General features: G+C 35.2%; 1 protein-coding gene across 7 annotated transcripts in view; it reads left to right on the forward strand.

The window, feature by feature from the left end:
- The window catches only part of LOC124532015 (muscle-specific protein 300 kDa), a 197,069-nt gene that overhangs the window by 78,305 nt on the left and 93,409 nt on the right, over positions 1–25,355 (forward strand). For 6 of the 7 annotated variants that reach the window (XM_047106635.1, XM_047106633.1, XM_047106636.1 and 3 more), the window contains 14 exons: positions 1,129–1,190; positions 3,383–3,478; positions 5,264–5,440; positions 7,431–7,594; positions 9,082–9,358; positions 10,789–11,969; positions 12,074–12,280; positions 12,837–13,070; positions 14,386–14,562; positions 15,293–15,536; positions 15,611–15,790; positions 16,264–16,638; positions 17,041–25,080; positions 25,153–25,227. In XM_047106635.1, coding sequence (XP_046962591.1) covers positions 1,129–1,190; positions 3,383–3,478; positions 5,264–5,440; positions 7,431–7,594; positions 9,082–9,358; positions 10,789–11,969; positions 12,074–12,280; positions 12,837–13,070; positions 14,386–14,562; positions 15,293–15,536; positions 15,611–15,790; positions 16,264–16,638; positions 17,041–25,080; positions 25,153–25,227 — 11,489 coding nt within the window. The remainder of the gene's footprint in view (positions 1–1,128; positions 1,191–3,382; positions 3,479–5,263; positions 5,441–7,430; positions 7,595–9,081; positions 9,359–10,788; positions 11,970–12,073; positions 12,281–12,836; positions 13,071–14,385; positions 14,563–15,292; positions 15,537–15,610; positions 15,791–16,263; positions 16,639–17,040; positions 25,081–25,152; positions 25,228–25,355) is intronic. The other variant, XM_047106637.1, reaches the window with a different exon arrangement.

Here is a 25,355-nt window from a genome sequence, read left to right on the forward strand (position 1 = left end):
ATATACAAATATTTTTCTATTCCAATAATGTCGTTGATTTGATTATAATTGAGTCAACTCTATTATTATCAGTATGTCAATAACGACGCAAAACAAAATCTATACTAATTTGAAAAGTGAGAGAATTCTAGAAGCATCATTGTCATAGTCTGTATTCTCAACTTGCCAAGGTCACGTAATGTCATCTCTCGTTGTGATGTAAGCTTTATTTCATCGGTTACTTCATCGTATCAGAAGTGCATGAACTCATAAACTAGAAATAGAAGTTATCAAACCATTCAAGAGCTCGCATACGATATTTGGCAGAATATGCCAATACAATGGCACGAACGCATAATCGGTGCACTGAACTTGGCACAGAGCATCGTGATTCACACTTTCTCGTGCAGCAAGCCTGACGACATCGTTTTATTTAGCGATTTAATTGCTTGAAAACAAGATGAAGTATTTAAGTGTTTATTTACTCCATTTATGAATGCATTGGATGTGCAGTAATACGACGAAAATAAAAAGTCATCGAATCTAAAGGTTACGAAAACAAATTAGTGCCATCCTTATTTAATTACATTAATGTGTTTTATATTTAAATTTAGAATCTATAAAATCGTTTTTGTTGATAATTAATAAGTTATTTAAATAAAGATATTCACTGGGTTTCAAATATACTTAACTTATTTTTTATTTAATTCAACAACTTTAAAACATTTGGCATTTAATATTTTATATTTTGACTTACATATATGTGGTTTATATACATACATATACCTTTGGTCGCACTCTTAGGTTAAAATAGTAACAATACAAAATAATAGTATCTATATTTACATTTATTTCATAGTTTTAATAATAAACTCATGCCATTTTATTTATTATAACAGCACCACCCACCTCATAATCTATGACCTATCCCAAACTGTTCATTGCCTGGAAGAGATCGTTATGTAGCGATAAGGCCAAAATTGTACGCCTGTTCTATTAAGGCCAAATCTATGTTATTTTAATTTTTATATCTCTGCGCGGTATACAAAAGATTAAACAGTTATGAATAGATATTTACAATAAATTTTATATGAATTAGAATAATGTACTTTCAAGGATATATTTTAATAGTTGTTTTATTTGTTTCAGATGAACAGGAAAGAGTACAAAAGAAAACATTCGTTAATTGGATCAATTCGCACTTATCAAAGGTAAATATTATCTGTAATTTATTTTAATTATACTCAATTGCTTTTTAACAGATTATCTTTTATTGAATTAACAACCAATATATCTGGTATGTATAGATGGCGGATTAAAAATGGTTGACCAATTTTTGGCATTGAAGTCACTTGATGGTAATCTGTCACGAACGCTCATAAAGGTTAGATGATCCAGTGGTTAGAACGCGGGCATCTTGACCGATGATTGCGAGTTCAAAACCAGGCAAGCACCACTATATATATGTGCTTAGTTTGTGTTTATAATTCATCTCGTGCTCGGTGGTAAAGGAAAACATCGAGAAGAAACTTACATGTGTCTAATTTCATCGAAATTCTGCCACATGTGCATTCCACCAATCCGCATTGGAACAGCGTTTTGGAATAAGTTCCAAACCCTCTCCTTAATGGAAGAGGAGGCCTTATCCCAGCAGTGGGAAATTTACAGGCTGTTACTTTACTTATAATGTTTTCTGTACGATATGAATACAATACATAAATTCAAATTTGCTAGAACAAGATCAATATTAGTAGATCATAGCACTATAACGGAATCGAACCCACTGCTTTTCATTTTGAACTACGTCTCCTAAACTTTTCCAAAAATTGAAATATGTCAGTCCATATGTAAATTGTATTAAGCAAACATAAAAGATAAAATATAAATAGATTATCTTGACAGTTATTATCTGAATGAACTATGAAAATGTGCACGCTTTTTCCGACACCCTTGTTCAGGCTGTAACAAAAGAACAAATGGGAGCTTTTCACCTTTGACCTTGCCACTTGAGGGAGCATTTTATTTAAGCTGTTTTCCCTTATAAATGTCTTTGTATAAACTACTTTGAAACAAAAGTAATGTTTTATTGTGATGTAATTTAAAGTAAGTTTTTGTTTTTAGTTTAAGATAATCAATGTTATCATCCTTTCTGGGTTTTTGACTCATTTTTAGTTCGATAAAGGTTGAATATCAAAGACATCTACAACGGATTTAAGATCTTTTCGAATCGAGTCTAAATTTGAATTTAATATTCGTTACTTTCAAAATCTAAATTTGAAGATGACTACAATCTCTGAATATTTAATGGGTCGGGATTTAAGTTAAACAATATTATGATGTCAAATAAAATAAAAACGGTCGAATATATTTGTCTCACCTTTTTTAGCGCGTGTAAGTGAGATGGATATAAGTTATCACGGTTTAAATGCAAACGAGTAATGTCAAACTCATACTACCGAATACAAATACTTCATAAACGTTTTCGAGAAGTCGATACGTTATTAACGCATCAAGTATTGAAACTCATACTAGGGGTACTGGGTTCCTTTGTCGATTTTTTAGATAATTATTATACATTAAGAGACCATTTTAAAGTCTACCATACGTAAGCAAAACTAATCTTGACTTTATTTTATCAACAGGACCTTATGACATAAATGCAAGTCTTGGAAACGTATTATGCGCTTTCTAAAATTGCATTCATTCACTTCCTATCCAACTTAAAATGGTTACAACCGATTCACGGTGATTCGCTATTTTGATACGTGTAGCCTATACATTTTATAATTATTATAGTCAATGTGGTATATCCCATTATGACATTTCAAGCTCATGTTCCGTGGTGAGTTTCAAGTTTCTTCTCAAATAAGGTCTATGTACATATATTTAAATTCGTTTTTAATATAAATATAGTAACAGACTGTAAATCTTCCACTTCTGAGCTAAGGCCTTCTCACCCTTTGAGAGGAAGGTATATATTCCATCAGGTTGCTACTATGCTGATTGATGGAATCACATGTAGTAGAATTTACCTGAAATTAGACACTTGCATGTTTCTTCACGAGATGAATTATAAACACAAATTAAGCACATGAATCATTAGTACTTGCCTGGGTTTGAACCCGCAATCGTTGTTTATGATTAGATTTAATAATATTATATTGGACAATATCACATACATTCTGATCCCAATGTGAGTAGCTAAAGCACTTGTGTTACGGAAAATCATTAATAACGCCGGTATCACAAACATCCAAACCCAATACAACATAGAAAAGTAATTAATTTTCTATATCCACTCGGCTGGTAATTAATCGAATCGGAACACACTACTCGACCAAGGAGGTTGTCATATTAGATTATATTTGTATTGAGATATTATTGATTACTCTTAATTTTACAGCGCATACCTCCCATGCGGATTGACGACCTGATATACGACCTACGAGACGGCACAAAGCTCCTGGCCCTACTCGAAGTATTGTCTGGCGAGAAATTGGTAAGTTGCATCAATTATTTAAGACTTTTTTCGTAGCAGTTCCAATATTTTAAATGTATAGGAGAAGTTATATGTCAAGTCTATGTATGTAGTTGTTAACTTCTAGGCAGTAAATAACATACATCTATAATTGTATTTGACTGATATGACTTTGTGTTTTTAAATATTGAAAACGTAGCTACTGGATTTTTGCCGGTTCTTCTCGGTAAAATCTGCATTCCAAACCGGTGGTAGCTTCACATAAATAGTTGTTAAATGACGATTCAAAATTGCTCGTAAAAGCCTTTGAATAAAGTATATTTTGGTTTGGATTTTGATATTTAAATGGTACTAAGACCAAAAATTTTGGTATTGGAAATATAAGTCCTATAACCAATAAATGGGTTATACATCTGATTGAAAATCCTTTGACATAATTTAGATGGTTTTATTTGAAGCGCAGTGCAGTTTTCTTTCGTTCGTTTGTTTTATCGCAGAACCTTAAGGATGCTTCTATATTGGCACGCAGCCATAAATATTTCGGTCTCATCTTCGTCAGCCACTTGACAGCGGATCGCGCGGTTCGATGAGTACTGGATGCTTGTATTGACTTCAAACATTTCTCGAGTAATGCTAGATAAGATTTACGATACAAGTACAGCGCGCTTTGAATTAAATTCGACGCGCACGTGAGAAATTTGAGAAATGCAGATGGATTTATTTCGTTTTTATCAATAAATAATTCCATTCTTTTACGTAATCAAATCTATACATATAATAAAATTGAAGTGTCTGTTTGTAATATCAAAATAGACCTTTTTACTCATTGCGTAGGTATGTATACACGTTACATATACCAAAATAAATTTTATTACGTATTTTGTCTGTCTGTCTGTTTGTCCCGGCTTGTCTCTGGATCGATTTTGACGGGACTTTTACAGGCAGATAACTGTTATAATAATAAGTAACTTAGGCTACAATCATATTTTTTGTTGTTAAATTCAAACGCGTACAAGGTACGCGTACGCGTACGGGCATAGCTAGTATGACATATCTAAGTCTATAAAAATATCGTTTTTTTTACGTTACGTTGCAAATGTCACTAAATATATAAACATGAAATTTGCACAATTGTAAGCAAAAACCTTGGTTTTAGCTTAACGCCAAATTGCCAATCAAATAATATATAGGTAATTCGATGCATAATACAGCCATAACACGTGGCCGAGTCTATATATTATATATTAAAATATATGAATTTATTGTACATTAAAATAAATAAATGCAAATTTTATTCAAATGAGAATCCAGTGTTTGACAATAAATACAATAAATATCTGCTAATGTTGATATGGATCTTTTATGGGATAACGATCTTTTGAATTAGTAAAGAACAATTATGGATTTACTAAAATAAAATAAAGAAAACTTTGATGCTTGACAACGAAGATATAAATTTAGAAAATAATGTCCTTATAGCCTTAATATATGCTCGACAAAAATAACATTATACCCAAGACTTACTACATACATAGTATAAAACTAAGTCGCGTTCTCTGTCCCAATATCCCTATGTACGCTTAAATCTTTAAAACCGCACAACGTATTTTGATGCGGTTCTTTTTAATAGATGGAGAGATTCGAGAGGAAGGTTTCTGTATATAATGCATGGACAATATACTAAAGAAACACTGATCATTTTAGAAGTTTGTAATGTGATGTCGTAAATAAACAAATTCTGTAGTATATTTACTATTAGATTAGTTTTTTTAATATTATGTCCTAAAATGAATGTTTTGTCAACAGCCAATGGAACGAGGTCGTGTTCTCCGACGTCCTCACTTCTTGTCCAACGCAAACACCGCTCTCCGCTTCCTTGCGGGGAAGCGAATTAAATTGGTCAACATAAACGCAGCTGACCTCGTCGATGGAAGACCAGCTGTCGTGCTGGGTCTCATTTGGACCATCATCCTCTACTTCCAGGTAATCATTGAGATCTACCCTAACAAAAACACTTATATGTAGACTAAGAACTCACCTCTCCCCATTTAATAATCTTGGACGAAAATTTGATGTATTGATGTTGTGACTTCACTTTGCCAAATGTTTTAATATCATATAATTAATATGTCCAGCAAATGTATTATATGTATATGATGAGATCGAGAAGATTATAATGATATTATTTCTGGAATTTTATTTACATAATTTGTAATCCAATATTATCTCATATAATTTGCTTAAGTTAATATCATATAAATAATATGACTAGAAAATCTATTATTATACATATGTGATGAAATTGAGAAGATTATAATGATAATAATTTTGGAATTTTATTTACATAATTTGTAGTCCAATATTATCTCATATAATTTGCTAAAGTCATCATTGATCTCTGAAAGACTTAAATCTTAGATAAAGAAATTTCTAGTTTGTTACATAGATATTAAAAAAGCACTTTTCGACATTAAATTTTTAGTAGTAATTTTTTGACTTCACACTAAACATATTTAGATAGGTATAGTACATATAGATTAGATTAAAGGTTTAATGACACGGTTGTATGCACTAATCAATAGCCAGTTTTAATGAGGATAAATCTTAATAATTAACGGATTAATGAACGGTTTAGTTGATGTTTAGTGGACCGTGTCGTGCAGAGATGTTTTAACACGAATGGAAGCTTATTAATATTTAAAACAGAAAATTATGTTCATAATGCTAATCTTAATATTAAGTGTTACTGCGGTTTCCAACACGGTCCTCCCTTTCTAATAGTATTGATATGATATTCGAAAAAAAAGACGGAATTTGTTTAACTAATCAACCTATAAATCAAACTGTTGGGAATATTTAAAGTCACTTATTAAATGTGAAAGTTCACCAAACGCTATAGTAATCATGCAAAGCGGTTCATTAGGCTCCTGATAATATTTCAATAGCAAAACGCTTTGAGCAAATGATTTTGGTCCATTACAGATATTTTCACTTAATTATTCGTCACTGTTATGGCAAATGACGCTACGGAGAATATATTCTTCTAAGCGTTTTTCAACTGGATATATGTTGATTGTTGATCCTAATGTTAGTTGATCTCCTCTCATTATGCTTTTTATGTCTCAATCCATTTGCCTGCCTCAAATAATCCGTATTCCCTCCGTTATCGATGTATTCTCATTTTAATTGGCTTGAATATATTTTGTTTGCGCAAGCTTCGCTCAATGTATTGGACCCACAGGAAAGAGGACCAAAGGTGGGTGAAACGCGAGCTTCTAGTATGACCTTTTAATTTTTTGTGTTTTTAATTGAAGGAAACTAAATGCTTGTAAATGTCTGACAGATGGGCATTTTTGTATCCGTTTATCTAAAAAGTTCTCGGAGACAATTAATAATTAGATACACAGTATACAATAAGAAGATTATTGTTGTATTAGAACACGAAAATATTTGCCAAAGATTGTGGCTTCAAATCTGACTGATTTGAGCCTATCAGAACATCCTTTGGATGACAAATTCACGTGTCCAATGTACTGGGGCGTATTTCCCGACAGATTCATAAGGCATTATCTCCTTGAGCGGATATTTACAAGTTATGACATTACACCATTAATTCATTAAATAGTTTTTAACGTACAGTCAGGGTAAGAAAAACTTCGTCAGTTTTCAAATTCGTTCCTTAAAAATATCCAATAATTGCGACGCAATATGTCATTTTCGATCGGTAAAGCAGATTATATTGCTCATGATGAGCTCACGAAAATAGATCTTAATGTGACGAACCTTTTCTAATCCCGACTGTACATCGTTCCATGTACGAAGTTATATAGAAATTTATATACCTATTTTAATTCCTATCATTGTGTTTATGTATTATGTATGCTTTATTTGTCTGAAATAACCAAAACCATAGCAGAACAATGTCGATGTCGATGTCGAATGCCATACTGAAAATGTCCTGATGTTTTCTCAGATTGAAGAAAACAGCCGAGCACTTGAATACCTCGGCGGGTCGCGCTGTGCGTCTGTCATGTCGCAGGAGTCTGGGGCAGCGACGCCCACGCACAGGGCGGAAGACAGGTGGAAACAGGGTGCAAAGAAAACACTATTGCAATGGGTTGCGAACGCTTTGCCAAAGTAAGTTAGAATATTCTTACAGTTACAGAATTCTTAAGTCATAAGACAATTTCATTTTTCTTTAAAGTATAATACCTAGATAGCATTTTTAGTAAATTACATATAATTTACTAAAAATGCTATCTATAAAATTTAGGGAAACAGACTTTAAAATTTGCCTTCAAGGCCAGTCACACACAAATAATGCTAGTTTCTTTTGGAGACTTTATTTTCATTCAATTGGCTTCTTACATAAGCTGACAAAGAAATTATAATATTTTATTATAATATTGGTAGCAAATAAGTATAAAATTTTGGGGAGTTTTTCCAATACCTCAAATAGGCTAGTAAACAAACCAGCCAATTATCTTAAAGAAGAAATATATTCGATAAGTGGGCCATTATTTTCCTTCGTAATAATGTCTCCGTGTTTTCTTTACCTAGTACCAAAACTTTTAAAACCAGCTCTGAACAATAACAAAATCTCCTTATCTTTTGAAGTCAGCTAATACAACTTTTCTTGAACATGATCTAGCATAATAGTTCAACCTTACTTATCATATTACCACTTGCCAATGCTAAATAATACAAGTTCCTCAGTAAGGTAATATCATGTATTATGTAAAAGATAAAAAGGGATCGCTGACCTCATAACACAAAGTTCCAATCTGGTTAGTGAGCCTTATACTGGAAAGTCCTGTTCAGGATCGTTTTGCATAAAGTTGTCAAGTTGATAAATACAAAAAGGTTCTATAAGATGTAATTTTATATGTTCGCTTTATTAGTTTGTAAGGAACTAACTTTGTGAGATATATTGTTATGGGAAGATTAACTATTTATTTATTCATTATTTGAAAGAATTATCTGGATGATTTTGCTTGTCTGTTCGTTGGGAAACGCTTGGGAATATCCAAAATAAACAACTGATATATTTGTATGTTGTAACTTAAGTGATAACATATATTCATTACATTATTTTTGTACATTTTATTGATATTTTGTTAAGTTTTCTCTTAATAAATATACTTATAACGTCTTCAAGAAACACTTGAAGGAGCATCAACAAAAAAAAAAAGGATGGTTATATGGAGACCGATTTAGACGTGTGTAAAGTATACATCTCAATTGCTAGCATCTCACAAATGAACTTCAGATCATCTTCATATTTCTTTATAAGTTTTAATAAATTGTAAAACGCAATCAAAAAATAATATTCAAGCTTCACATATCCCGAAACAGTAGGGGTTCAAAGAAATGCAAAATCAAAATATACTTTATTCAAGTAGGCTTTTACGAGCACTTTTGAATCGTCATTTTACAACAATTTTAAGTGAAGCTACCATTTGAATACCAGATGAATTTGAAAGTGCTTAATTAGATTATAGTTTGATTTGTATTTTCTTACTATCTATTTATTTTTTATATAACATTAAGAATTATTAGCGTTATTACATATCCTTTATATAACGTATTTATCATTGATTTAAATAACGAATGTCTTACCCTAGGGACTCCAACATTCAAGTGACGGACTTTGGTCCATCCTGGCGTGATGGTATCGCGTTCCTCGCTATCATTGACGCTATCAAGGCCAACTTAATCAACCTTGCGGAGATGAAGAGGAAGACTAACAGGCAGCGTCTCGAGCACGCGTTCGACGTGGCCGAGACCGCGCTGGGTATCGCGAGACTGCTGGACGCAGAGGATGTGGATGTAGACAAACCGGATGAGAGGTCGATCATGACATATGTGGCGCAGTTCCTGCACAAATACCCCGAACCTAAGGTAAATATTTTTTGGTCCAATGGTCATACAGATCTAGTTAAGCGGTGTGTTTCTTTAGTAAGATTCCATTGGTATTTTTAATTCGACCAATGAAAAAAATTCAATTAAAGTTCCTATCATATATTACAGATAAAAATCGTGAACTTAGTATTTATTAATTTCTATACAGAATGTATCAAAATTCAAATGAGGTTTAAATAGACGTAATTACATATAGTACGACACAATTAGATGTACCATCGGAAAATGCAATGGAATGAAAATAAAACCGATTACTGCCAATTTACACAACCAATAGAAATAGCTCCCTAGCGCGCCATTCGACGCTATTCGTCGCTATAGATTCACGCGACAGAGAAAGCAAGTTCATGTTAATCGACGCGTCAAGTTGACGAACTATAAACTATATTAGGTCATATGATATTACAAGTTACTACGTTTGTGCAAAGATCATATTCGCGTGAGAAATAAATATTGATAATTTGGAATAGCGTACTCAATTCGGATGCGATCGGTTTTACGAATTTTGCTGATGCGACATCTAAGTTGTGTCGTACTATATAAATAAAATGGTGGAAAAAAGTGACAAATGAGTTACTTGTTGGTTCCTTTTGTGAGAACCCGAAAGAGAAAGAATTTTCCGAACCGATGGTAATTGCTAAATGGGAAGCTACAATTGTCATGTTAGATTCAACATTGTTACATTACGATTCAAAGGGCCATTTTAAGCCACCTTGAATATATAATATTTAGATTTTGATAAGCGACTTTTAGGTATGAATATTTATGATATTAATTTAAAAATTTTAAGCTCTGAAGCCAGTTAATAACAAAGCTTATTTTATGCATACAATATTGTTATTTCATACATAAAGATATGGAAATATATTATCAATTTGGAATATAATTAATATTATCTTAATCATTGTTTATTTAAATGAGGATTTGTTTTATTCGTGACACGTTTTATTTTAATCGTATCAGTCTGATAAATATAAACGTTACAAACATATAAATTGCATATTAATAATGTATCTTATATCATATATAAAAACTTGTATCTTAGAGATTTTATTATAAATAATATGATTAATATATAATGTGTCCTAATTGCATAGGGTGTATTTGACGACCTCCGTGGTCGAGTAGTGTGTACACCGTTGTGTGTGTGTGTGTGTGTTTTCATGGGTACGCCACTCCGCGGTCCCGGGTTCGATACCCGGCAGAGTCGATGTAGAAAAAGTCCATTAATTTAATCTAGTCTTGAGTCTGGGTGTTTGTGGTACCGTCGTTAGTTCTGTTTTTCCATAATATAAGTGCTTTAGCTACTTACATTGGGATTAGAGTAGGTGATGTTGTCCAATATTTATTTCTTAAAAAAAATAAATATTAGTACTAGTAAACAATGATTATATTTCTGTTTTCTATAGACAACAGGTCCAGATGCAGTCGCGGCGGTGCAAGAGGAATACGAGATGCTGAGAAGTTGGCTCACGGAGCGAGTGTCCGTCGTGCAGCGGCAGTACGACTCCAGGACACTCTCGCGACACTACGAGGACTATGTCCGCGCCGAAAACGAACGCCTCGCCAGAGAGCCCATCTATCAAAAGTTAGAAAAACTCATGTACACACAGAGCTTAGTCGCCATCGCCCCCAATTCCTGGAGGGAGCTTGTGGCGTTATGGATCGAGTTGGAGAGGCTGCACCGAAAGTGGCTCTGGCTTCTAGACTCCGATCTCCCCGGAGACTTCCGCGTTGTCGGGGAGTGGCTAGCGAGAGCTGAATACTTGCTCTACTTTGACGAAATACCCACAACTTTAGATGACAGAACCGCAGCCATCATTAGCGAAAAGCTGGAAGAACATACCTCGTTCTTCGCTGACCTGCCAGAAATTATTGACAGATTCGAGGCAGCGCTAAGATCTCCTGATGCAGCGAGCATACCCGCTGAAAGACTCCAGGATATGAAAGATCGTCTGCAAGCAGTCGATCGCAGAGCTCCACAGAGAAAGGCCAGGTTAAAGTACTTGGAACACAAGTGCTGTATTGTAGCATTCACCGAGCTGACTAAGGCCAAGTTAGCTGCTTGGACGGGTAAATACGGTCGTATCGATCACGTTCGTGCCTTATTAGACGATTACGATAACTTTGTAACTAAAAATAAGATTTTCCAAGAATTTGATAGAGCATATATTGACATAAAGCAAGTGGCAGAAGAATATAAAAGAGTTTGCGAGGTAGATAGGACAGAGGCAAGAGAAATTGATGCCTTCTTAAGAGAAATATCGGAGAACTGGAGAAGAGTGGCATCCGATGTCAGATGCGCTCGAAGTGTCTTAGAGGAAGTTATTGCTCACTGGGAAAGGTGGACGACATTATCAGACCAGTTTACGCAGTGGCTAGACCGGGCCCAGCATATGCTCAGGGTCTCGGAAGATGAAAGATTAGAATTCTTCCAAGATTTGACTGTTTGGAAGGAGAAACACCAACTATTAGGTGACGCAGCTGGCTTTTTAGCTGCAACGTGCTCGGAAGAGATCACAACGGAAATTAAGAGGAAATACGTTGAAATTACTGAACGTTGGGAACGCGTTTGGGATGAAGCAGAACGGTAAGATATATATCTATATAACTTAATAGTATGTTAAATAACATACACATTTTAAAAGACAAATAATAATGTTCAATACTAATGCTTCTATTTATTTGTTTCAGCTATGTCCGCGGTGGGGATGCCCTTCGTCATAGACGAGAGCTGGCTCAAGGAATGCAGAATCTGGACACTTGGTTGACGGGTGCCGATAATTTACTGTCTCGGCAACCACGCGCAACCACCGCTGACATACAAGCGTACATAGATCAGTTGCTGCAACTGAACTCTGAAATCGAGCAGCACGAAGAATTATTCAAATCTATTAGCAGGTCAGTGGAATAATGAGAGGTGTCTTTGCTTTGAAACTATTATTGTTATACTTAAACTATCTGTGCCCGCGACTTTGTAAGCATTTGAATGTAACAAAAATATTATTGTACCCTATGTTACTTCTTATGCTATTAGCTATCTGCCAGTGAAAGTCCCGTCCAAATTGAGTCAGCCGTTCCAGAGATAAGCCGGAACAAACGGACACAAAAATTGTAAAAAATGTTTTTTTGGTATATGTACCATGTATACATTTATATGCATTAAGTAAAAAAGGGCTATTTTAATATTACAAACAGACACTCCAATTTTATTATGACGACCTCCATGGTCGAGTGGTGTGTACACCGGTTTTCATGGGTACGCCACTCTGAGGTCCCGAGTTCGATTCCTGGCCGAGTCGATGTAGATTACCCTTAGTTTTCTATATTGTCTTGGGTCTAGGTGTTTGTGGTACCGTCGTTACTTCTGATGTCCATAACACAAGTGCTTCAGCTACTTACATTGGCATCAGAGTAATGTATGTGATGTTGTCTCATATTTATATTCACTTTTCAGGACCTTCCAAAATGCGATCGCAGAATTGCCCCGCGATGAGGTGGAAGCGAATATGGCAAAGCTGAAGCAGCAGAAAGAAGCCCTGGTCCGCGTGCGAGCCACCGTGCCCGTCAAGCTGCACCAGTACCGGCAGCTGCTGGTACAGCACGAGTCGCTCGAGAGCGGCCAGCGGGAGATCGGACAGTGGCTCGACCGCGCCGAGGAAACCCTTCGGACCACCACTGAAACCAGACGGTGAGACATTTTAGAACTGACAACGTTATTTGACGTTTATTTGACGGTTTATGTAAAAAAATATATTTCATAAGAGTAATTACGTATAGTACGACACAACTTAGATGTCGCATCGGCAAAATTCGTAAAACCGATCACATCCGAATTGAGTACGCTAACCCAAATTATCAATATTTATTTCTCACGCGAATATGATCTTTGCACAAACGTAATAACTTGTAATATCATATGACCTAATATATTCGTCAATTTGATGCGTCGATGTACATGCACTTGCTTTTTCTGACGTGTGAATCTACAGCGACGAATAGCGTCGAATGGCGCGATAGGGTGCTATTTCTATTGGTTGTGTAAATCGGCAGTAATCGGTTTTATTTTCATTCCATTGCATTTTCCGATGCTACATCTAATTTGTGTCTTACTATAGTCGAGTGTGATAGATTAGTGTGGAAAAGCAAACGAAATGTAACGATGTCGAAGATTTTATTGTCGTACTAAATTATTCGAGACTAAGACTATACTTCTAGAATACAAGTAAACTCGTTTGACACACAAACGAAAGAAGAACAAAAAACTATATAGCCAGAAAACATTATTAAAGACATATTTATCGATAAGTCATTTTGTAAGCCTTATGACATTTTTTTATATTAGACAGCTCTAATAGAGTTGTGTGTACACGGTTTTCATGGGTAAGCCACTCCGTAGTCCAGGAGCGTTTCCCGGCCAAATCTAACTAGAAAAAGTTCATTAGGTTTCTTTGTTGTCTTGGGGCTTTGTCTTTGGGGTACCGTCGTTACTTCTGATTTTCCAATAAAAGTGCTTCAGCCTATTTTGGGATCAGACTTGACTTGACTTAAGTCCCTATGTCCCCTAGATGGGGCAGAGTGCCTCCACACTTCTCCGCTAGCCGGTTCGGTCTTGAGCTTCGCGCTTAATTTCGTTTTAATTTTGGGATCAGAGAATAAACCAAATTTCAAGTTTATATACAAAACTAAAGAGTGTGATTATATGGGCCACACGCCACACATACCCTCAAACATATTAATACTATTATAATAATACACATTTTAGATAAAATTAGTTATTGTATTACCGTGATTGTCATTATTTAAGTTTTAGTATGAGAAAATTATTATGTAAAGTGTAGTATATTTTGTTACTGCTGTCTCGTAGTACTTACCGCTGATTGCATAAGGGAAGAGCGGGGCCTCCTATTACAGGTTTTGATATTGATATACTTAAAAGGGGGTACCCAACGATGTATAAACAAGTGTACTACTTTGAATGATTTTATGGGTTGGGTTCGTTCCAGCGAGGTGATTGAGGAGCGTTACGAGGTTCACCGCAGCTTCTTCTCCCGCACCACGTACTACCGCTCGATGCTGGAGAGCAAGAACAAGGTGTTCCAGAACATCGTGCGCGCCGCCGACGCCGACCGCAGCGCTGACGTCAGCGACCAGCTGCGCCTCATGCGCGACCTCAACGAGCGGTGAGTTGACCATTTACTAATGTTAGTAATTTTGAGTGAGTAGTTAGATATTCTATGTTTCTTACGAAACTAAAAGTATATAAACTATAACATCAGTCTTAAAGATTATTTTTCAATTTTCGAATAGTTTTTAAAACACTGTTTAATGAAAATGCGCCCAAAATTTTGGAAAGGATATCCACGCGGGTGAATGTGCCCTTAATCTAGTCACTACATATTAGTACAGCACCACCCACCTTATATTCTATGACCTGTCCTACACCGTTGGTTGCCTGGAAGAGATCGCTATGTAGCGATAAGGTCGCCAAAATTGTACGCCTGTTCTATCAAGGCCAAATCTATGTTATGTTTGTCTTTACTTCTCAGTGTGGTGTACAATAAAAGCATAAATAAAAAAATAAAAAAAATACATAGTAAAAAACAAAGTCGCTTTTTCTGCCCCTATATCCCTATGTATGCTTAAATCTTTAAAACTACGCATCAGATTTTGATGTCGTTGTTTATGGATAGAGTGATTCGAGGAGAAGGTTTTTAAATATAATTCATGGAGAATTTAGTAAAGAAGCACTGATAATTCTAGAAGTTTCTACTATGATATCATATCATTGCACCCGTGCAAAGCGGGGCGGGTCGCTAGTTATTATATTATTGACTGTTGATAATATAACTCAGATACAAGTTATATGTTAAATATGACTGAGTTTGTTATCTTGAATATATTTTCCAATAGATTTGCTCACTTATCGTCGGAAGCGACCAAAAAAGAGGCAGAGTTGCAACGCCTTGTACGGGCCTGGGACGAATTTGAAACGAAGAAGAGAGCGGTAGAAGAGTGGGCGTCGAGAGCTGAGGCGCTGCTTGCTGATAACCGGGTAGACTCCAAACAGGCCGTGGACTTCCACAAAAGATTCTTCCAAGGAGCTGATGAGAGGGCCGTTTCTGAACTGGTCCGATCTGGAAGAGAGTTAATTGAGGTAAGTTGATTTATCGAAGATTAATCTAGGTGATGAATAAAAATACAGAATTAATGAGAATGTTCTTGATACAGCTTGTCAACGAAGAAGACCGACCGAAGGTAGTCCAAACGGTAGAAGAATTACAGCGAAGATGGAAGGAGCTCCTCGATAGAGCACCGCCGCACCTCATGCGCTTGGAGTTCAGATTAGATGAAACAGTATTCCACCACTGCATCAAGGATATCGAAAAAGAAATGGTCTATGAAGAACAAGTAAGTGTTCAAAAATAAAACGGCAACTTAGAGAAAAAGAAAATTTTTTTAGTATTTTTGAAGAAAACTTAAAAGTAAAAGCAATTAGTAAAATAACAGCCTGATAATGTCTTATTGGTGGGCTAACCTTCTTTCCTTTTCAATGAGAAGGTATAGAGTTTATTATATTGCTTACTACGCTGCTATAATGCGAGTACACGTGGCAGAATCTCCTCCGCTACATGCAGGTTTCCTCGCGATGTGTTTATTCATTACGAGATGAATTAAAAAAAAAAACACAAATTAAAGATATCAGTATAATTTGGTGGGAGATTTTTTACTACCCTTATTGGTAGTAAAAAATCTCTCAAGTGCAAAACTTCTATATTAAATAAAGAATTTTGACTTTGAATTAGCTTTCGCAAGAAAACTTATGAAGCCTTAATGATAGGGATGGTAGATTAAAATCGTGTATCATAATAAACCTTTTTCAGGCTTACAACCAGAGCGATGACGCCGACGGCATCCTGATACGAAACGAAGAGTATTTCCGCAACCAAGGGAAAATCATGCAAGTGGAACAGTGTTTACAGAATCTCAAAAAGATTTCAACTAGTTACACGCACCAAACTGAAGACAAATCGTTAGAAGAAGCTTTGAGGAAGTGCGAGCAAGAATGGGAGTCAACGGTCCACAGAGTTGAGAACTTCAGGCAACAGTTACAAAGAATACCAGCGAAATGGGACGCCTATAGAGAGAAATTCAGGGAAATGGAAAGGTGGATGGACCACGTTGACAAGACTATGGACAGCATTGTGAGGGAAGTTGACTCGGCTGAAGCGTTTGAAAGAGAGAAGACCATCTTCCAAGTAAGTAATGTGCATTGAGCTTTCCTGTAGATCATTTTCAGAATATTTATACTCAGGACAGTTAATAACATTGGACGTAAAATTAAAATCTTACGTATATATATGCCAATAAACAAGTCACCTGACTTGTATCCCTTACACACTTAATGCGATATACTGAAACATGTGAAATATCGTTTGATATTGACCCGAAACTTCTCAGATGTTTATTCCTTGTTCTTAATGGTAAATTTTTTGTACGCTTTCTTTGGATGACCAGCTAAAAGAGTTAATGGTAACTATGTTTCATTTTGTTATTCCGTACAAGTGTCTTAAAGCACTTGACTATTTTAAAGTAGATAGTGTTTTTTTTTTTGTAGATTACTTACCAAAATTTTGTGTTTTTATACAATTATTTTATAGAACATTTGCCGGGAAGCTGACCGCAAACGAGAAGACATGAAATGGCTTGTTCAGACGTTAGACATGCTTTCCAATCACTGTTCTGACACCGAGGCACAAGAAGAACAAGTTAAACTGGAAAATCTAATAGCTAGATATAAAAATCTTATACCCACTATAGAGATTACTATGATTAAGACAGAAACATATACGAGATGTTATACTTACCGCCGAGAGGTGCACGAAGTGATTTGCATCCTTGAAAGTGCGAAGGAGAAGGCGAAGATTGAACCAGATTTACAATCACTTCAACACGTTGAGCAACTAGTGCTTGAGCAACAAGCTGCAGTACAACAACTGGATCGGCAGCGGCCTTCTGTAATGTCAATGCTTCACCGTGGCAAAGAACTTATCAAAGACGCAAATGCACCCGCGTTTGTTAGAGAAGATGTAAGAAATCTTGAAAGTGGCTGGAACACCGCCTATGAATCGAACACTGAACGTTTAGACAAACTCCGCGATACACAGAAAGTGTGGTCTAATTATGAATATCAAAAAGAAGAATTGCTTTCAGATATTAACAAAATTGAGAGCTACGTTGCCCACCCTGGTCTGGAGCTTGGAGTTTCTAACGTAAGTCGAGAACTTCAAGAAACAAAGGCTATAAATAAAGATTTGGAGCGAGCGAAGGCTGAAAAACTACCTCAGCTCCAACAGACATACGCAGAACTGCAAACTCTGACGGCTAATAAACCAAAACCAGTAATAGAAAAAGATATAGAAACTATTGAGCGTAAATTAGACAGAGTTCAAGATGAAGTTCAAAACAAGGTTGAACATTTAGAAAAGTTCAATGAAGAATGGGTTAAAATCGAACATAAGTTAGAACACGTTCGCGAATGGATTAAGAAAGAAAGTCCCGTACTTATATCTCAAGTTCAATCTGAGAATATCACACCAGAAGAACGTGTTGAAAAATCGCAAGCCCTACAGAAAGTCATAGCGGAAAAACTAGAAATTATCAGAAATGTGGCAGACCAGGGAACTAAATTAGCAGTCGAGCATCGTATGCACGACGCGAATAAACTCAAGGGCGAGGTGGCTTTACTCGAAAAAATGATGGCAGATTTACAGCGATCTATGGAACACCAAACACAAGTGGTGAAACACGATTTAGCTAGTTGGCAAAAGTATCAAAAAGGTGTTGCTGAAATCAAACCATGGATAGAAGAGGCTGAAGTTAAATTAGGTACTGTCCCAAAACCAACAACATTACCTGAAGCACAACAGCTACAGCAACAGGCAAAAGCATTGATTACTGACTGTGACAAGCAGTTAATGAATTTACAGATTTTGTCAAGTGTCAGTCATCAATTGTCAGGTAAAACTAGTGCACCTGACGAGGTTGACGCTATTCATTCAAGATGGGCAGTTGTTCATGATTTAGCTGATCAGTGGAATAACAAACTTGACAAATTAGTAACGAATTGGGAACATTTCGAAAAAGAAGCTGAAAAGTTGGAAGCATGGATTGAAAATGGCGAAAAACTACTCAGCAGTCGTTCTGTTAACGTCGAAACACCTCAAGTGGAAAAACTCGATAGAGAGTTAAATAAACTTAAGTCGTTCGGTAATGAAATATCTCAACAACAAGCTAAAATAATAAGTCTCTCACAAATATGTGATAATATCTGCCATAGCGTTCAACCGGAAGGTGCGAACTTGTTGAAAAATAAAGTTTCAGACATAAAAGATCGCACGAATGCACTTGCTGAAGTAGTCAGATCAAAAGTCAATGAGTTGTCGGACAAAATTATTGTACGACAAGAATTCCTTACAAAGCTTCACAATTTCGATAATTGGATAACAGATTTCCGAAGAAAGACTGAAAGTTACGACCAAATTAGTTCTGACAAAGTAGAACCAACGCTTCAATCTATGCACGTATTACTTCAAGAACATGCAGCAAAAGCTCCTGAATTCACTGAAATTTATAATGAGGTTAAAAACATGACATTAGCTTCTCATCCAGAAGAGACGCGATCATTGAGTGATACATATTCCAATATTGCTGAACACTATCAAGTTATTGAATCGAATATACAACAAAACAAGAGTATCCTACAAAAATGGTCCGAGCTTCTAAACTGGTACGAGGATAACAAACAACAATTAAATCACATCCAATACCAAATCGAAGGTCCAAAATTAACTCCTGAAAGTTATGAAGTCTTACGTCAGGAGCTAGTTAATATTATTACTAAAATTCCAGAGTGGAAAAGTAATGTGGCCTTATTAGATGGTCCTTCCAGAATTAAAGTTACTGATCAAAACACTGGAAGAATAATACCACCAAACAGTTTAGTTAAGGAAATAGAAGTAAAAGCAGACTCCTTGCTGAACCTCGTAACTTCTAAAAGAGATTTGGTACAAAAGGTTGGTGCTAGATGGGATAAATTCAATGTACAAAATAAGGCATTGATTGAAGTTTTACATCACGTTCAGTCAGTTTTAAGCGAAATGGCGCAGCAGCCTGTCCCATTGACAGAGTCTACTATTCAGGAAATGACAGAAAAATTGGACAATATTGATAGTGAATTAAAAGAGAAACAATCTGTTAGGAAAGACTTGAGAGAAGAAGGATTACATCTTATGAGAGAAGATCAGCCAAATATGGGCACGATTCAAAATGCTCTTACAGCAGCAGATAATAGCTGGGATCAAGTAGTCAACTCAGTTCGTGATACTAAAAATAAGTATATTCTTCTGTCATCCACCTTACAAGAATTAAAGAACTTTACAGTTGCGTTTGACCGAGAAATGAGTAGGGCCGAACAGCTGCATAATGAATGTAAAGAAGCACCCAATGATTATGTGCAAACCGCTCAATTCTTAGACAAGGCAAAGAAGTCATATGAACTTCTAAAACGATCGAAAGGATTATTGGATCAAATGGATGTGATCAAACAATCCGTACTAAAACAAGCATCTACGTTAGGTGGATTTGACACAAGTCCTTTAGAAGATGCATTTTTGAACTCTCAAACACACTGGGAGAAGGTTAATGATGCAATCATAAAACGAATTCAAGATTTAGAATCTCAGCTCTTAGTATGGAGACAAATCGACGACACTAAAAATCAAGTTGTTACTTGGTTAAGTGAAACAGGACAGAATCTCGCTAATGCTTGCGATAATTTAGAAATCAGATTTGGCCAAAACCATCTTATGAAATATAAAGAAGAATTGCCACTTTATGTCGGGCTTAAAAATAGTATTAAAGCCAAATGTGAACAAATAACCAACTTGAACAAAAATATTCCAGTGGGACAGGTTTCATCCATAGTTGATTATTTGGACAATGAATTTGATGCTTTACAAACATTAGCCGATAATTTGGAAAGTGCTGTATCATCCTTAGAATCAAGAGAAAACAAATTGAAGGAACATATTAAACGTCTTTCTGATCACATAAGTAAAATTCGCGATGACATAATTAAATGTGACGATATGTCAGGTGATAATGCGAAAATTCTTGATCGTCTCAAGAAATGTCAATCTTGTAAAGTTGATCTGCAAAATTTAAGTGATGAAATCGACAACTTGACGCAAAATGTGTCCGAGATGAATGCTAACTATCCAGGATTTTATGAATCTCTCGTGCCTAAAGAATTAAGTACATTACAAAAACGTTTCGAAAGTGTTTTGATTCATGCTAATAAAACTGAAACAACTTTGCTCACATTCCTTCAGAAATTGTTTACTGATAAATTAAATATGTTCAACAGAAATTTAAAAATATTGGATGACAAAACTAGATGGTGTATGCCGGATGTTAATAGTGACAAATATAATCTAGAAGTTAAAAATGCTGCGTTAATAGACGTGGAGAATGGAATAAGTGATTGTAAGAAGAAAGTAGATGAGCTCAAAGAAGCTTCTGAAATTTTAAGTATTGTAGCTGAACCAGCTTGTGCACAAGAAGCTGCTTCTCAAACGGAGAAAGCTCAAAAGAACTTAGATGTACTTACATCTAATTATAATGAGATTAAAAATCGGTTGCAAGAAAACCTGGAAGCGTGGCAAGAGTATGAAGTTATGTTAGAAAATGTTTCCGAATGGCTTAAAGATAAAGAAAATAGAGTAAGACAAGAAGCTGCAAGTTTAGTTAATGTAAATGATATTGATGATAAAATTTCTGAAATTGAAAAACTTAACCAAGAAGTTCAAGAATACGGTGACCAAGTAAATAAGCTAACAGAAATTGGAGAAAAAGTTTTGTCACGTAATCCAGATTCGCGCATTTCTCAATACATTAATCATTTAGAGACAAGATATCAGACTGTTGGCAAATTTATGGTTAATCAACTAAATAGATTAAAAGAGCTCAAAAATAATAAAGGAAAATACGATAAATCTATTGCCGAATTCAAGGACTGGCTTCAGGATAACAATGCGAAAATTGCTGATATAGCGGCAATGAGTAAACACGCTAAACCATCTGCTGCTGATTTAGACCAAATCAAAAAATTAAATGAGAATAAGGAAGTTGGTCAGAAATTACTTAACAGTGCCATCGAATCTGGCGAAGCACTTTTCAGCGGAGTTACTCCAGAAGCTCGTGAACAAATAAGAAATGAACTAAGAACATTAAGAGATTACTTTGAGAATTCAGTTGATTCACTCAATAACGTTATTAAGGATATTGAAACTACTATTAACAAGAGATCATCGTTTGATGATACCTTTAACCAGGTTCAAAAATGGATAAGCGACAAAGAAACAGAGTTAGGTGAATTTAAACTATCACCTTCTCTACCTGAAAAGAAGGCCCAACTTCATAATACTAAAATTCTTCATCAAGAGGTAGACTTACATCAGTCAATGCTATCCCAACTTACTGATAAACTTAAACTTATGCCTGACGACGATGCTGAAAAGAGTCTCACAAAGATAATCGACAGATATAAAAATATGTCATCAGAACTCGGCAATAGAATAACCAAATACGAATCTCATGTTATAGATCATGAGAAATACGTTCAAATGTTTGAAGACATTCGTGATCGACTTAATCATGTAATAGCTGAAAATAGTTTAGTCAGTTACGCAGTGGTTTCACAGAAAGAGGACGTAGATGCTAAAATAATGGCTATAGAAAAAGTTACATCAAAGGCGAAAGAAATTGACAATGCATTAGATGCTGTAAAATCACAATTGCATACTGTTTTGGAAACCACCAGCCCCAATGGACATCCAGTTCTTATAAGCGAATTCGAAAAGTTAAAAACTACATGGGATCAGTTTGCAAAACAATGTAGCGAATATGATAAGAAACTTAAAGATACTATTAAGCAATGGAACGAGAGTCAAAAAACTCTAGATAAACTTGAAGAGTGGCTTAAAGTAAAAGAAAATCAAATAAGAGATCAAAGCCTTAAGAGTAATATTGAAGCCAAAATAGCACATCTACAAAAAGTTAAAGAAATACAAATAGAGCTTGGATCTAAGAGTGCTGAGTTTGCTGCTTTAACTGACAAACAAAATATATCTGGTGAATCTGATATAATTACGAAGACTTCTAAATTAGCCACTAGATATCACACATTGAACAACCTTGTAAATGAAATAATTTCAAAATATGAAGTATTTGTATCTGAACACCAGTTATTTGAAAATGAGTACAATAATATGGAAAGTTGGCTAATGGGCATGTTAGGCGATCTTCAAGATTTAAATGAGATTGTAGGAGACTACGCAGTTTTACAAGAAAAACAAAATAAAGCAAAAGAACTATATGAAACTAGAAATAAGAAAACTCCTGCTTTTGAAGAATTCCTTAGCTTAGGAGAGAAGCTTTATGCTCATACCAGTCCTGATGGTAGAGAAATCATAAGACAAAAAATTCGTAAGATAAGAACATTATGGGACAGCTTTGGTGATAGTTTCCAAGAAACTGTCAACAAGTTGGATCAATGTTTACTGCAGTTTTCTGACTTTTCACTTGCTCAAGAACAATTAACTAAATGGTTAAAAGATGTTGAAAAAGCAATGCAGAGACATACTGAACTAAAGACATCACTAGAAGAAAAGAAAGCTCAACTTCTGAACCATAAAATATTACATCAAGAAATAATGTCACACGTGCAGCTCGTTGAATCTGTATGCGATAAAGCCCAGCAGTTAGTAGATCAAACTCACGATGCTTCTCTCAATGTATATTTGCAATCTATTAAACAACTATTCCAAAATATAGTTACGAAGTCACAAAATCTTCAAGACAACTTGGAGGATTGTGTAAAGAGGCACGAAGATCTTGTGCGGCTTCTTCAACAATTCAAAGAATGGCTCGGTTCTCAGTCAGAAAAATTACTCGACATAGAGAACGCAGTGGGAGAAAAACCTGAAATTATAAGAAAACTCCAATCCGCTGTTGCTTTAAAAGATATTGAAAAGGTGGGGTCAAGTAAGTTAGATGAGATACGAAATATATTTTCCACTGTGAGCAAAAGCACATCAGAAGCTGGAAACGCGGCTATTAAGGCAGAGATCAACAATTTGCATGAACAACTTACTAAAGCAGTAAGTAGTATTAGCACATCTGAGCAAAAATTGAAACATACTTTAGAGATTTGGAACAAGTTCGATTCTTCTATTGAATCCATAACAGGATGGCTTAAAGATATGGAGGCTAAGTGCCGTGACCAAACACTATGCTCAACATTAGCTGAAAAAGAAGCTCAGTTACAAAGATATGTTAATTTACGAAATGACATTCACGCGAAAGAAAAAGAAATAGATGCATTTGTTGATGAGTCTCACAGCCTTATTTTATTAAGTGGTGTAGAAAGGTTAAAACCACTTGTTATTCAAATAAGTAGTCGATACCAACAACTTCATTTAATTTCAAAGGACATAGTAAACCACTGGCTAGAATTAGTTTCAGATCATAAAAAGTTTGTTCAATTAAGAAATGAATTTGACACTTGGTTAAAACCTTTAGAAGAGCAGTTATCACAAATGGTAATAAAAGAAGACAAGGTAGGTATTGAAAGCAAAGGTAATAAATTACAAGTCTTTCTGTTGGAGCGTGAAAATGGTGAGCATAAAATTGGTATCTTGACAACAGCCGGAGATAAAGTTTTACCCGAAACTGCAGCGAATGGTAGAGAAAGTATCCGAGCTGAAATAAGAGATCTGAGGGAAAGATGGGATAAGCTTAATGACAGCATTTTGCAACAGCAAAAAGAATACGAAAATCAGACTTTGCAATGGTCTAGTTATCAGGACGTATTGCAACAGACATTATCTTGGCTAGATGAAAAAGAAAAAATAGTTGAAAGTGAGGAAAAAGTAGTTCTTAATTCAGCTCAAGAAATTAAATCACGTTTACTTAAAAATAAAACTTTGTTACAAGAAATAAATTCACACAAAAGAGTTATAGAAACTGTCACTGAAAAAGCTAAGAGCATTGCAGCTAGTATTCATTCTAGTAAAGGGGGTAGCGATGAAATGGCAGCGATTATTAAATCTGTTTGGGACAGATATAACGCCCTTACTAACAGGCTGTCAACAGTTATTGATAAACATGAAAATGCTTTTGAGATTTATCAACAATTTGGTGATCAACAGAAATCCCTTCAAGACTACCAAAAGCATTTATGGGATCGTTTGCACCTACTTTCCGACTTTACGGGTAACAAAGCAGCATTAGTAAGTAAACTAGCTAAAATCCAAGAGCTTTTAGATGCAATTCCAAATGGAACAAATAAATTGAAAATATTATCCGACCTCATTGAAAATGACGGAACTAAGCTTTCACCACGTGGTAAGGAAGGTATGTCACGAGAATTAGGATTATTAAGAGCCGATTTGGAAAAATTCACGGCGACTGTACATGACGTTAAAAGAGGTATTGAAGAAAAAATACAACAATGGATCGAATTTGATGCTGCTAACGACAGATTGCAACACTGGTTAAATGATACAGAAATGAGCTTGAAGACATACACTCCTAAAGCTACTCTTGAAGAAAAGATTGATCAACTTAATAAATATCAGGTAAGTTTTTTTCTTTACTTTTAATTATAGTAGGAATTCAATTTTAAATTAATTGTGAAATATTTTAAACAGGACTTAAGTAAGGCAATTGATAATCATGAATCTGATTTGAATACGGTCGTAAATTTGGGCGAAGCTTTGGATCAAGTAAGGACGGAGACAAAATTTAATTTAATGAGCACCATAGGGTGTAGTCTAATTTTCAGTAGAATATAATCTAATATCACAAATAAACATAAATTTTAGGAAACTAACAAACCGGTATTACTTACCAG

The sequence above is a fragment of the Vanessa cardui genome, chromosome 8, assembly GCF_905220365.1.
Source record: "Vanessa cardui chromosome 8, ilVanCard2.1, whole genome shotgun sequence".
NCBI lineage: Eukaryota > Metazoa > Arthropoda > Insecta > Lepidoptera > Nymphalidae > Vanessa > Vanessa cardui.